This window comes from Arvicola amphibius, chromosome 18 (genome assembly GCF_903992535.2).
Source record: "Arvicola amphibius chromosome 18, mArvAmp1.2, whole genome shotgun sequence".
Classification (NCBI taxonomy): domain Eukaryota; kingdom Metazoa; phylum Chordata; class Mammalia; order Rodentia; family Cricetidae; genus Arvicola; species Arvicola amphibius.
The window spans coordinates 23,933,602-23,946,395 of NC_052064.1; the positions used below are offsets into that span (position 1 = coordinate 23,933,602).

Consider the following 12,794-nt stretch of genomic DNA (forward strand, 5'->3'; position numbering starts at 1 on the left):
AAGACTGACAAACACATCCCCAATCCAACTGACAGACAGACAGACAGACAGACAGACAGACAGACAGACAGACAGAAGCTCCAACTGAATAAAATCCGAGATGAAGAGGAAGACACAACAGACACCAGGGCAATTCAGAAAATCTTAAGGATAGTTTTAAAAATCTATACTTCACCAAGTGGAGAATCTAGAAGAAACAGATGATTCCTTGATATAAATGACCACCTACCAGAATTAAGTCAAGATAAGCAATGTATAATGACCCATAACCCCTCGTGAAATAAAAGCAATTAAATCTCCCAAACAACAACAAAAAAGTTCAGGGAGCCAGATGGATTCATTGCAGAATTATACCAGTCCCTCAAATAAGAATTAACACCAATATTCTTCAAATTATTCCACAAAATAGAAACTGAAGGTTCACTTTCTAGTTCCTTTTAAGCCACTAATACCTCAATACCTAAATAACACAAAAACCTAACAAACAAGTGTTTAGACAAATACCCCTTATGAATATAAATGCAAAAATTCTCAGTAAAATACTCCCAAACCAAATCCAAGCAAACATCTATCATTATCAACTTGTCTTTATCCCAGAGATACAGGATTGAGAGACTAGTGATACGTGGGCCATAGCTATTATTAATAAAAGTAACTTACAGGAAGCCCGCAGTCAACACCAACTTACATGGAGATAAGGAATAAGATGAAGTAGTACACTCTCTCCATCCCTACTCATACAGAACTCAAGGTCTTGGCTAGAGCAACCAAACAACTGAAGGAGATAAAGGAGATGCAATTTGGAGAAGAAGTCAAAGTATCTTAATTGCAGACAATATGATTGGATAGACAAATGATGCTTAAAAACTCCACCAGGAAAACTTCTGCAGCTGTTTAAACACTTAGCAAAATAGCGGGATATAAAATCAACACACACAAATGAGTAGACTTCCTATATACAAACGACAAAATACTGGGAAAGAAGAAATGCAGGAAATAGTAACTTTACAACAGCTTCAACACAAAAATATCTCAGGATAACTCTAACCGAGCAAGTGGAAGACTTGCATAAGAGAAACTCTAAGATACTGAAGAAAAAAACTGAAGAAGACATCAGGAGATAGAAAGATCTAGTGCTCATGGATCAGTAGGATCAACACAGGAAACATGGAAATCGATCTAACTCAAGATCCAGCTACCCACTCTTGGGTATATACCCAGAGGACTCTCCATCCTGTCACAGGGACCATGCTCACTGCTGCTCTACTCATAATAGCCCCAAACTGGAAATACCTAAATGTACGTCAGCTGATGAACACAGCGTGAAAATATGGTACAATTACACAATGGAGCTAGAAAAAATCTCATTCTGAGTGAGGTAACTCAGAGCAAAAAGACCAATACTGTGTGCGAATGTCAGCTTCTAAGCTTCTGATATCTGGACTGCAGTCTGAATCACCACAGAGGTTAGGTACCTAGAAAAGGGCTAGGGAGGAAGACAGTGTGCAGCGTGAGAGAGACTTTGGAGCATTCGGCCCTACACGGGATGTCTTTGTCAAACCCTCAAGGCTCAGGGGTCTGTGAGGAAGAGCAGGCAGGAAGACTGTTAAGGGCCAGAGGTGGCAGGTGAGTCCAGGGAAAGACTGTCTCACAGACACAACAGGATTGACGCTCACACGAGAGACCACATCAGCATGGAAAAGGCTGATGCAGGACCAAGCTATATGGGGTCTCAGCACTGAGGGGCAAACGGGAACCAAAAGCCATCAGCAACTGAGAGCAACAGACACCTCCACAGATAGCACAGACATCTGGTGGGGGCCGCAATGACTGAGTGAAGACACGGGGCCCTTTCAACAAACCCTGCTGGGGTGAATCACTTTTAACACAAAATAGTAATGTTGACCGATGAATGGAAATGGGAGGGTATTTTTTCATTTATTTTTTATCCTTTCCTAACATTAACTACGGGGAACAAGTATCTTCAGATAAATGGTCTTATCTGTGATATAATTACTGAGCTAATATAGAGTGTCATTTTTGTAAGTTCTTTCATTGTGGTATCTCACATGGAGTCTTCTGGCTCCATATGTATATGTATAAAATAATCTGAGAAGTAGTAAAGGAATGTGCTTCAAAAGGAATTACAAAGCTTTTTTGGTGTTTTACCTATTCCCGTTTCTGGCATTGCAAAGAGGGTCCTTTCAGTAGCCACTCGGAATCGCCCATGAACTGAAACACCAACTCCCTAGGAAAAGAAGGGGAAAAAATGCCTTAACATGTGGTAAACACTGAAAGATTAACACACAAGTATTACAAAGCAAGCAGGTTGTTATCTTAAATTCCACAGCAATCTGTTTCAGCATGTGGGCTGAAGGAAACCCCAAGCCTCACTATGAACTTTCTACACAAAACTTCACAGGCATCTGACAGGCGAGCCTGGCCTGCTCTAAATGGGCAGTTTCCAGCAGCAATCTGTATTGTGTCCTGGGTCTTCCCAGCACTACAGGATACCCGCCCTCTGTGGAAGCTCAGTACTACTTATTACTTGTATTAATAACCATAAAAGCTTGATCAACTTATAAAAATTTTTAATAATTTTGAAAAGAATATTTAACACATTTCTTAACCTATTTTTATCAAATAAAATTAGCCATATCATTATTCTAACATGCAGCGTTTAGTGAGACCAGTTATAAAACTTCTCCAAGTTGGCTACTAAAAGATTTGGTTAGCCAGAGCCCAATGGTTAGCCTTGAAAACACGCACAAAAATAACACACAGACTGAGCAGGTTGTATTTAGGGTTGCGTGTCAAGTCTCATGTCTCCTAGACTGTTCCTTAAATTTACCCCACTGCCTGCTCTCCCTCTCCGTTAATTGCCTGTACCCTCCCTCACTTCCTTTCACCTGAACCTAAAATAGCTCCCTAAATAATCTGTTCACCTTCAACCCTGCTCCCCTCCAATCTCTTCTTTTCCTCAGAGCTCTCTCTCTCCCTCTGAAATGTAAACATGTTCTAGTCAAGCCCCTGCTGAGCACTTAAGTGGCTCTCCAGATTGACACCAGGGTAAATTATTCACGCCTTTATCCTTTCTTACCTCTCTGGCTTCCGGATTTAACCCTTACCTGCATCACATTCCAAATGCTGGCCCACTGAACTCTCCTGCAGGACTCTCTGGCCCTTTTCACATACATTATTTTCTTCTCACTCACACACTGTCCTTCAGTATCGCAGCAAAGACCTATATGGTTGCACCAGACACTGCATTCTTCATCCCAACTGGCTCTTTTCAGGCAAATCTCTCCATCTCTGAATGTTGGTTCAAAAATGACTGCCTCCATATGCATCCCTACTGCGCTCCAGCACCAAACTCCCCACACACGCACACTGTAGGGGGTAAACTACCCACACATGCACACTGTAGAGGGGTAATCTACCCACCCACGCACACTATGGGGGGGTAAACTCCCCACACACGCACACTGTAGGGGGTAAACTCCCCACACACGCACACTGTAGGGGGGTAGACTCCCCACATACGCACACTGTAGAGGGGGTAACTCCCCACACATGCACACTGTAGAGGGGTTACTCTCAAACACTATCAGACTGCCCTGTGTTTGCCTGATTCAACAGAAAGCTCTGTAAGGAAAGAAAACATGTCTGCCTCGTTCACTATTTTATCCTCAGTATTATCTAACCAGTCCCTAGCACTAATAGAATCCATATATTTTGCGGCTTGGGAAATAGTCGAGAGCAATCTTGAATACGGCTACGGTTATGCTGGGGCTCTAGCTAATGTCAAACTTCCCACGATCGCATGTTCCTTAGACGGAGTTTACTTTGTAGACAGAAGGAACTATCTCCCCAACTTTGGTCTGTGAAAGTTCTAGGATTCTAAGACAAAAGGACCTTCTAGATCACAAGTCATCAAACCAACACGGTGGGGTGGGACACAGCAAGGCAAGCAGAGCCTAGAAGGACAGGTGGCTCCCACTTGGCCTTGAATCCAGGGATTCATGGTGTTTGCACAATTACAAACAGAATGAACCAAGAATCTAGCCAGTGCAACCACAGGAGACGGCCAAGGGAGAAAGAAAATAACTTCAGAGCTGAGACTCTGCAAATGTCTGACAGCTTCCAGAAACGCTCATATTCAAAGAAAACCAAAACTCTACTTCCCACTGCTAAACTTAAGTGGGGGAGGAGGGAAGGAGGAAAGCCACATTCTTGGTAAGGGAATGGAAACTTGCCCTAACTCTGGGCTTAGGTGTCCATGGGACAGTAGAGAAGGGCAAAGGACAAAGGCCAATAACAAGACAGACGGGCAATCTTGAGCAGACTACGTAAGGTAAGACATATGTGAAAAGAATATGTGTTACAGCCTGAAAATTAACATGGATATACATAATCTATGTGAAAGAACATGCATTACATTTGAAAATTAACATGGATACTATGGAATATATATGAAAGAATATGCATTACAACCTGACAGTTAACATGGATATATATAATACATGTGAAAGAACATCCTGAACATTAACTCATGCTCACTTATGAATAGTGAGGGCACAGCTCAGGAGACTACTCCAGCAGCATGCACAAGGCTCTGGGTTTGATCCCCACAAACGTGTGGGGGCAGCGGTGGGGACAGAAAGCTAGTGACCTGAAAACTTTTTAGGAGAACTTCTACAACTAAGGACAATCCTAACTTTGAGACAGAAGAAATTTTAAATAGATAGGCTCTGCAAGTGGGGACTTTATCAAGGGGAAGAAGTTATTCATCCACACGTGGATAAACAATCCAGTAGTGAGCATGGATAAAAATTGACGCAAAATGTATAGTCAGAAATTCAACAGTTCTCCTGTTCCCGCGGATGCTATTCCAGTACTCACACATACACATATAAATATCTCCATATAGGGCTGGAGAGATGGCTCAGTGGTTAAGAGCATTGCCTGCTCTTCCATAGGTCCTGAGTTCAATTCCCGGCAACCATATGGTGGCTCACAACCATCTGTAATGAAGTCTGGTGCCCTCTTCTGGCCTGCAGACATACACACAGACAGAATATTGTATACATAATAAATATTAAAAAATATCTCCATATTAATTTTCCATGTATAAAGAAAAAGACCTCATCACTCAGAGTGACATGTCCAAGACTGGGGAGCCCCATCTAGTCCTTCTCACTGGGCATCACATGGCAGAGAACATCCCAGAGAGCCAGTTCACACAAGACTATCATTTCAGTCTTTAAGACGGCTTGAGTTTTAAAACGATTGAGAAAAAAAAAACCCTCTGGTAACTTTTAAAAAATTCAGTGAGTGGGAAGAATTGTAGCAAATGAAGCAGAATCCAAATGTTTCTAAAAAAATTCTTCAATTTAGTTAATAAAATCATTTCATTTCTTCTCAGATCCTATTAAGTCGTCGGTTTCTACTAAATGATGGTAAGAAAAACTCAGTTATTATAATAAAAAAGGATTAAAAGGATTCTTCATATGTCATTTTCTCAGTTGTCGGTAACGGTAGAAAAACAGAACGCCTTCTAAGTCTGAGAAAGGCTGCTACTGCAGCTAACAGACCTTTGCACCACACCGATGGAACTTAGGACCGCCCATTACCTTTATAGCAGGGCACATCTCGTGTGACCTCAGTAGCAGACTCCCCGTGGGTGGCCCAGTTCCTGTCTTACACAGTGTCCTAGGTCACAGAGGCACTGCACATGCTCAGTATTTCTACTGCAGTTCTCCCTGCTCAGTTAATCAGAACACACTGAAGATAATTCAGTCACTGACCCAGCGAAAGCAATTCTGCTCACTCCAGCTCTATTATACACCCCACCCCACCCCATGACAGGGTTTCTCTGTGTTTCCCTGGCTATCCTGAACTCGCTAGGTAGACAAGGCTGGCCTCAAACTCACTCGCAGGGATCCGCCTGCATCTCTGGGGTTAAAGGCACGAGACACCACCACCCAGGCCTTCTTTCCTCCTGAGTTACTCTCTCCAGTTGCCTGGATTCCAAGGACAGGACAGGACAGACACAGGGGCCCAGGACTCCGAGAAATGTCGCACCAGGCCTGGCCGAGCAGAAGTTCCACGATGGGGTGGACTCCACGTAGGAGCACTTACACCATGCTGGAATCTGGGGTGCACCCAAGAACAAAGACCAGTGATTTTGTGGGAGCCAGAGTTCTCCTCAAGGGTGACAGCCATAATAACTTGCCCAGAACCCGAGAGAGCCGGGCGGTGGTGGCGCACGCCTTTAATCCCAGCACTAGGGAGGCAGAGGCAGGCGGATCTCTGTGAGTTCGAGGCCAGCCTGGTCTACAAGAGCTAGTTCCAGGACAAGCTCTAAAAAAACTGCAGAGAAACCCTGTCTCGAAAAACCAAAAAAAGAAAAAAGAAAAAAGAAAAAAAAAAAGAACCCCTGAGAGAACCAGAACTGAGCTCCTGACCTCTGGCCTCACCCAGATACCTACTACTCTGCCAGCTATACAAAACCCAACCACATGACCTCCAGCATCTATCTTTGATGCCCTCTCCTGCCCAGCGTCAACGTTCCTGTCGGCCCCTGGAAGACTGTCCTGGGGTCAGTGACCACCTTTGATCCTACTGATGTGTCACGTGACTAAACTCCCTTCCCTGCCCTTCACACACACACTGGGGCCCATACTTCTGTCCTAAAGTTCAGTAACAAAACCTTCCTGAAACAGGTCTGGAAACTTCATCTTCCACTTTTGATCAGATAGTAACCCTTCAAAGTTCTAAGTTGGGATCTCTATAACAAAGGACAGACACGAGAAAAATGTGTGTACCCAGGTAAAGTCAGAAATCTTGAAGATGTGGCTCACGTAGCCTCTTTGGCAAGCCATGGGCAGCTGACCAGAACACAGCCACAAGAGAGAAGTTTGCTTTACAGGTTAAAGTTGGCACCTTCTCCATGGTTGGATTTGGGCAACTGACTCATCCTCATCTTCCTCCTGGTATACAATAGACATCTTGCTTTTCTTAGAGGGGATGTTTCAGGGTTCCGCTGTTTCTAACAATGATCCCTGTAACAGAATGGTCCTCATGAGCAAGCACATCTGGTATCCCACAACCACACATGGCCCTCGCGAGCAAGCACATCTGGTCTCCTACAGCCACACAGCCTATCTTAAGGACACCTGGAGAAATATAGAACAACACCATATTGCACCAGTAATTTAAGCTGGCTTGAAGGAGTCAATGTTCCTATCGTCAATAAAAGAAGGCTGGGAATGTCCAGTTCAGTTGAAAAGGGAAGTAGGCATTCCTCATACACAGAACCAAACTATGAAGGATATCTCAGGAAGAAGAGGTTGAAAGGGCAGTTGTGTCAAACTGACTGGGGACACTGCCATGCTGTGTCTTACGGTACACATGGGTGGACAGCAAACATGGAGAGAATCAAGAGAGCTCAAGTCCTCAGAGACAACTCGGCGGTGGGTTGCATGGCAGCCAGAAGCACGTGGAAGTAAACCGTGAGCCCTCCAGTACTGAAACCTCCATGCAAAAGGCAGGCTGACAAGAACGACAGACAGTCCTCTCTCTGCCCTGCAGGTCCTTCCTGACCCTCATTCTGGGGGGACTAGAATTTGTGACAGTCGGCACCAAACAATTTGCCATCTGGGTCTGTAATTATTTCATGTCTCCTCCAACTTCAAAGCAAGTTTGTTCAAAGCACATCTGAGTCTTCTTCGTGATAGCACAGGCACTAAGTAATGCATGTGTCAACTGAAAGGAGCACATTTTTAAGAGCACTGGCCTGGGTCTAGTGGCATACACCTGCAACCCCAGCACCTGGGAGAAGCCAAAGGACTGAGAAACCAAGACAGGGGACGACCCTGTCTCAGAGGAGACGATTGTGAAATGTTATAGGGCAGAAACAATTCAGTGTGCCACCTCCCCACTACTGCAGGTCTAACGGAGTTGCTCTCCCAACACTACAGAAGCTCTCTGTTCATGTGTCAGTAGGAGAGTGGGCTACAGTGGTGTAGACTTGGGATGCAGAGGCAGGAACGTCTTGAGCTCGAGGTTACCATAGTCCACATGACAAGTTCGTAGTTGGCCTGGGCTATATATTAAAGCCCTGCCTCAAAAGGCAAGGGCTAAGGATGAAGTTCAGGGGTAAAACATTTGCATAGTGTGCACACAGCCCTGAGTTCACTGCATGTCCCTCATGTAAAGAGACTGGTGTGAGCAGAGCGGGGCAAAGAGCTCAGTGGGCAAAGCACTTGATGCACAGGCCTGAGAATCTGTGTGTGGATCCCCAAAACCTATATACAGCCAGGTGTCTACAGCCCAGAGCTCTTCAAAGAAGATGGGAACAAAATCAGGAGAACCGCTGTAGTTTGCAGGCCAAGCAGCCCGACATATGCAGCAGATAAATAACAAGAGGCCTGGCTCAAGGACGGTAGAAGGTGAGGCTGATAGACAAGCTGTCCTCTGACCGCCACCCATGCAGCATGGCACATGCATGCCTGCAGAGTCTCACATTTTACCCCCCTACACCACACACACACACACACATACACACACACACACACACACGTGCATGCACGCAAGTAAGTTTTTAAAAGTACAATCAGTTTCTGTGGCCTAAGAGAGTCTGATAATTACAAAGGTTAAAATAGATTATAGCATAATTAAAAACATGAAATATTCTTTTGGCTCCAATACATTTTATATCCCAAATCTTCCAGAATCTGAAACTGAAATAAACACGTTTCACTGAGCTGTATTGTATTACATTCAGTGTCTCACTTATATGAAATAATCATTACCTTATTTTAACACAGCTCATACAATGAAAATGACGAAAAGTCCACTTACCCCACCTATTGTGATGCCATCAATGAGGGCGACATATGGTTTCTGACAAGAAGCTAAATGAGAGAGAGCTTTAGTTAGAATCTCTAAACAACATCCACTTTCCAAACAGTCACATCCTGTGTACTCTAGTTTCCCTAGCAAACGCTTAAAGGAATATCAAGGAAGACTATTACGTGGTTGGTAATGTGTATTTAAATGTCAATTCATGCACACTCATGATAAAAATAACCATTGCTCCTTAACAATTGTCTTAAGTCAGAAACAAATGGATGTTTTGTATTATCTGACAACGAAGAAAAATAATCAACATCTCTATTATAATAAACCATGCTCCCAGCTGTGCTTTAAGAACATACTTGCTTTCTATACAATGAAAGCATCGGATACATGCAGAGAGGTACACCGTGCAAGAACCATCACAGAGGGGTGACGAGACCCAGATTCCAGTCTCAGCTTGATTATGAAATGAACAGCCACTGAGATAAACACATGTGTTACATATGACACATACACATGTCAGATAAGGGTACTTCATGGACATCATCTGGGAATGTGTGTCCTCATCTATAAAATAAGATTTAACACACATCAGATAAGGGCGCTTCATCTGAGAATATGTGTCCTCATCTATAAAATAAGATTTAACACACATAAGACAAGGGCGCTTCATGGACATCATCTGTGAATATGTATCTTCATCTATAAAATAAGATTTAACACAGATCAGATAAGGGTGCTTCATGGACATCATCTGGGAATGTGTGTCCTCATCTATAAAATAAGATTTAACACACACCCTCAAACACTCCACCCTGCTTGAAAACCCCATTAGTCACCCACACTTTTTCTATCTCTGTTTCCCTTCTCAGGCTTTCTTCTCAGAGAGTTGACAGAGAGAGCACAGTAACATAAATTCCGGGGCTTCTGCCACAGCTTACTGTCAGCACTACCCCCGATGAAAGCCAGGATAAACCTACGTTCTGATACATCTGGGAATTCCTGAAGTATTCACAAACAAAGCACAAGTCAGACTTCACACTCACAAGCTCTCTATCTGCAGCTCCTTAGAAACTACAGAAGTTATTGATTGTGGTGGAGGTGTATACACAGACCCCACGCCAACTACTATAGAGGTGTGTTATTTCAAATATAAACTATTATTGATTGTGGTGGAGGTAAATACACAAGACCCCACGCCAACTACTATAGAGGTGTGTTGTTTCAAATATAAACTATTAGACAACAACTAATGTAGGACATGAAGCCAGAATCTGCCAAATCTTTTACTGAATAAAAATATCACTACATGCAGAAATTTTACTTTATGATTTTTTTCGATACTATTAATATACTTTACACTGCCTAAACACCTTCTATTTCCTTTTTATCTCATGAAAAAAAAAATGAGTGGTCATTATCCACATGGAATCACTTATATTAAAATTATAATTAAGCAACATTTAAAACTTAGTTTCTTGATTTCATTAGCCACATCTCACATGATCAGTGGCTCTCAAAATGGACAGCACACATGCAGCTTCACACCTGGTTAATTTCCTAAAAACCATAGACTGTTTATGGTACTATACTGTGAATCATAACTCCCTAAGCATTCACGAAGACGACTCCTATCAAAGCGCTCAGTTCTCCCAAGGCTGGGGTGGAACAAGTCACCGTCTTTTCAGGCCAAGCCTCCACAGGTCCTGACTGGCTGGACTCACTCGTGCTCTCGTAGTCAATCACTCATTCTCCCTCTCCCTCTCTCTCCCTTTCCCCCCCCTTCTCTCTCTGTCCTCTCTTCCTCCCTCCCTATGTGTGTCTGTCTCAAGGCTAGGGAATAAACCTCAGGCCTTTGGGTTACATATTCCCAGACTTCTAAAAGGATTTTTTATAACCAGACAAAACAATTATTAATTTAAAAGAGAAGACTTAAAAAAAATCCAAGAGTAGTCAAAAGAAAAGATGTGTACAAAAAGTCTCCTATTTCTGGGAAATTTCAGAAACAATGTGAAGCTCTATAGCATATCCATTCCGTATATTATTTAAAAATAAACTCAGCAGTCGGTCACTAGAGTAGCCTATAAACCATCTCTATCAGTAAAAACCAAATGACCTCGCATGTAACAATGTAGACTAGACAGTATTAGGTGTACTGACAATGCTGGGCAGTCGAGAAGTACAGGGCCAGCGACCAGCACTGAACGGTGAACTGTGGTGTTAAGCTGTGGATTTTAAGGTTGGACACACTGAATGTCTTGCAGTGCCTTCAACTTAGTTGCGGCTCATTTGGACACACTCCGATCCTAAGTCAGAGAATGTCTGCACAAGTTCAGTAAGTTGGTTTAACCACAACGTGCTGTTAATGTTCTAAAGTTCACCGAACACTTATGGTATTCCACTATAAGCTCTCACTCCACAGATTCATGGGGGAAAGACTTGTATCGAAGAGGTCAGGAGTCCCCAGGCTAGTGCAGAACAAGCCCTGTGGTCTATGAAGACGGCGAGGCTCTGGCTGAAGAAAGGAATGACACTGAAGAAAACCCCAAAAGGGCTGAACCGTAGCTTTAAGATGTGTTGTTCTTACAACATCATGCAAAATCAGAATATTGCTACTACATCTAGACTATAGATACAAATGCTGTATTAATTTATCTTTTCAAAATATGTTTGTCTAAAGTAAATTCTACTTTACTTCCACAGAAACCTAGAAGTCTGATTCTAAAGAAAATTCCCACTCCAGAGTTCCTGGAGAAACACAAAATGGTACTTCACTTTCTTTAGAAATCGAGACTACAGGTTTTCTTGTCTTCTGAGAAAGGTAGCTAAATGATCAAGAATCCATATTTTCACATTGATTTTAGACAAACACAGAATAATTTTATCAGTATGACCAAACGTGGTAATGTCTCTACGAGAGCACCTACTGGTTGCATTCTAACAAATTACAGTGCTATCCCAGTTCATGTTCAAAGCTCAGAAAAGATCATACACATACCAATGGCATTGTTCAGGGTATATTCTTCTCTGAAAAAATCTTGAGTCAAATTCTGCTTTGTTTTTTTAGCTTCTGAGAGTGCTAAAGAAGGAAGGAAAAGAGAAAAAACAAAGGAAAGAACAATTACAAATCATAAAGATGGCTTCCAGTCAATACAGCCAAAGATACTAAAGTCCTGTAATCATTAAATGCTGGAGGGAGGGGAACTTTCAGATGGCGTTAATGTTTGAAGCCACCTATGTTGGGGACACATTCATTACCTTTTGTCAGAGACCAACAGTTCAACATCAAATCTTCAAAGCAAAAATTCTTCTTTTACTTATTGTGCTGTTAACATATGCATATGTACACAAGCGTTCATGCATGCACACGTGCATACACACATAAACACACACAAACACAAATTTTCACCCACAGTTCCTGACTCCTTAAGTCCTTCAAGGTAGGTCACAGACACAAAAACTTCTCTCCCTAATGCAGGTCACAGTCTCTATTCTTTTCTGTCAGGGGCCATGAGAGTTACAGCAGGTGACAAGTAGTGTTCAGATGTCCACCCACCAGTGACTCTCTGATGGAGGTTGATCCTGTCCAGGCAAGGCCTGCAGAAACTGTTACATTTGCTGAGGGAGTTTGGTGTCTCCTCAATACCTGCACTATAGTATGTAATCTCCTGTGATGTGTATACATAGTCTCATGATTGCATCTCAATCTTATGGGCATGTATATTTGTGGGTGGTCAGGAAGATGACTTTTCATTTAGTTATATAGTTTTGATATACAGAATATATTCTTGGCCATGCTTCATAACTGGATCTATTTGTCCCACAAGGACTGAGTATACTTAAAAGCCTGTTTTATTCTTTGGCTCAGACTAACTGCACACAATTAGCTCACTTTCACCTCAAAACAAGTTCAAACTAGACCAAAGGCCTTT

The 12,794-nt window shown here is 42.7% G+C and overlaps 1 protein-coding gene across 1 annotated transcript in view; it reads right to left on the reverse strand.

Annotated features, from left to right (window-relative positions):
* Positions 1-12,794, reverse strand: part of Hibch (3-hydroxyisobutyryl-CoA hydrolase) — a 51,537-nt gene that overhangs the window by 17,307 nt on the left and 21,436 nt on the right. The window contains exons 5-7 of the mRNA XM_038315304.2: positions 11,861-11,941; positions 8,866-8,918; positions 2,170-2,248 (exon numbers count right to left, since the gene is read on the reverse strand). Coding sequence (XP_038171232.1) covers positions 2,170-2,248; positions 8,866-8,918; positions 11,861-11,941 — 213 coding nt within the window. The remainder of the gene's footprint in view (positions 1-2,169; positions 2,249-8,865; positions 8,919-11,860; positions 11,942-12,794) is intronic.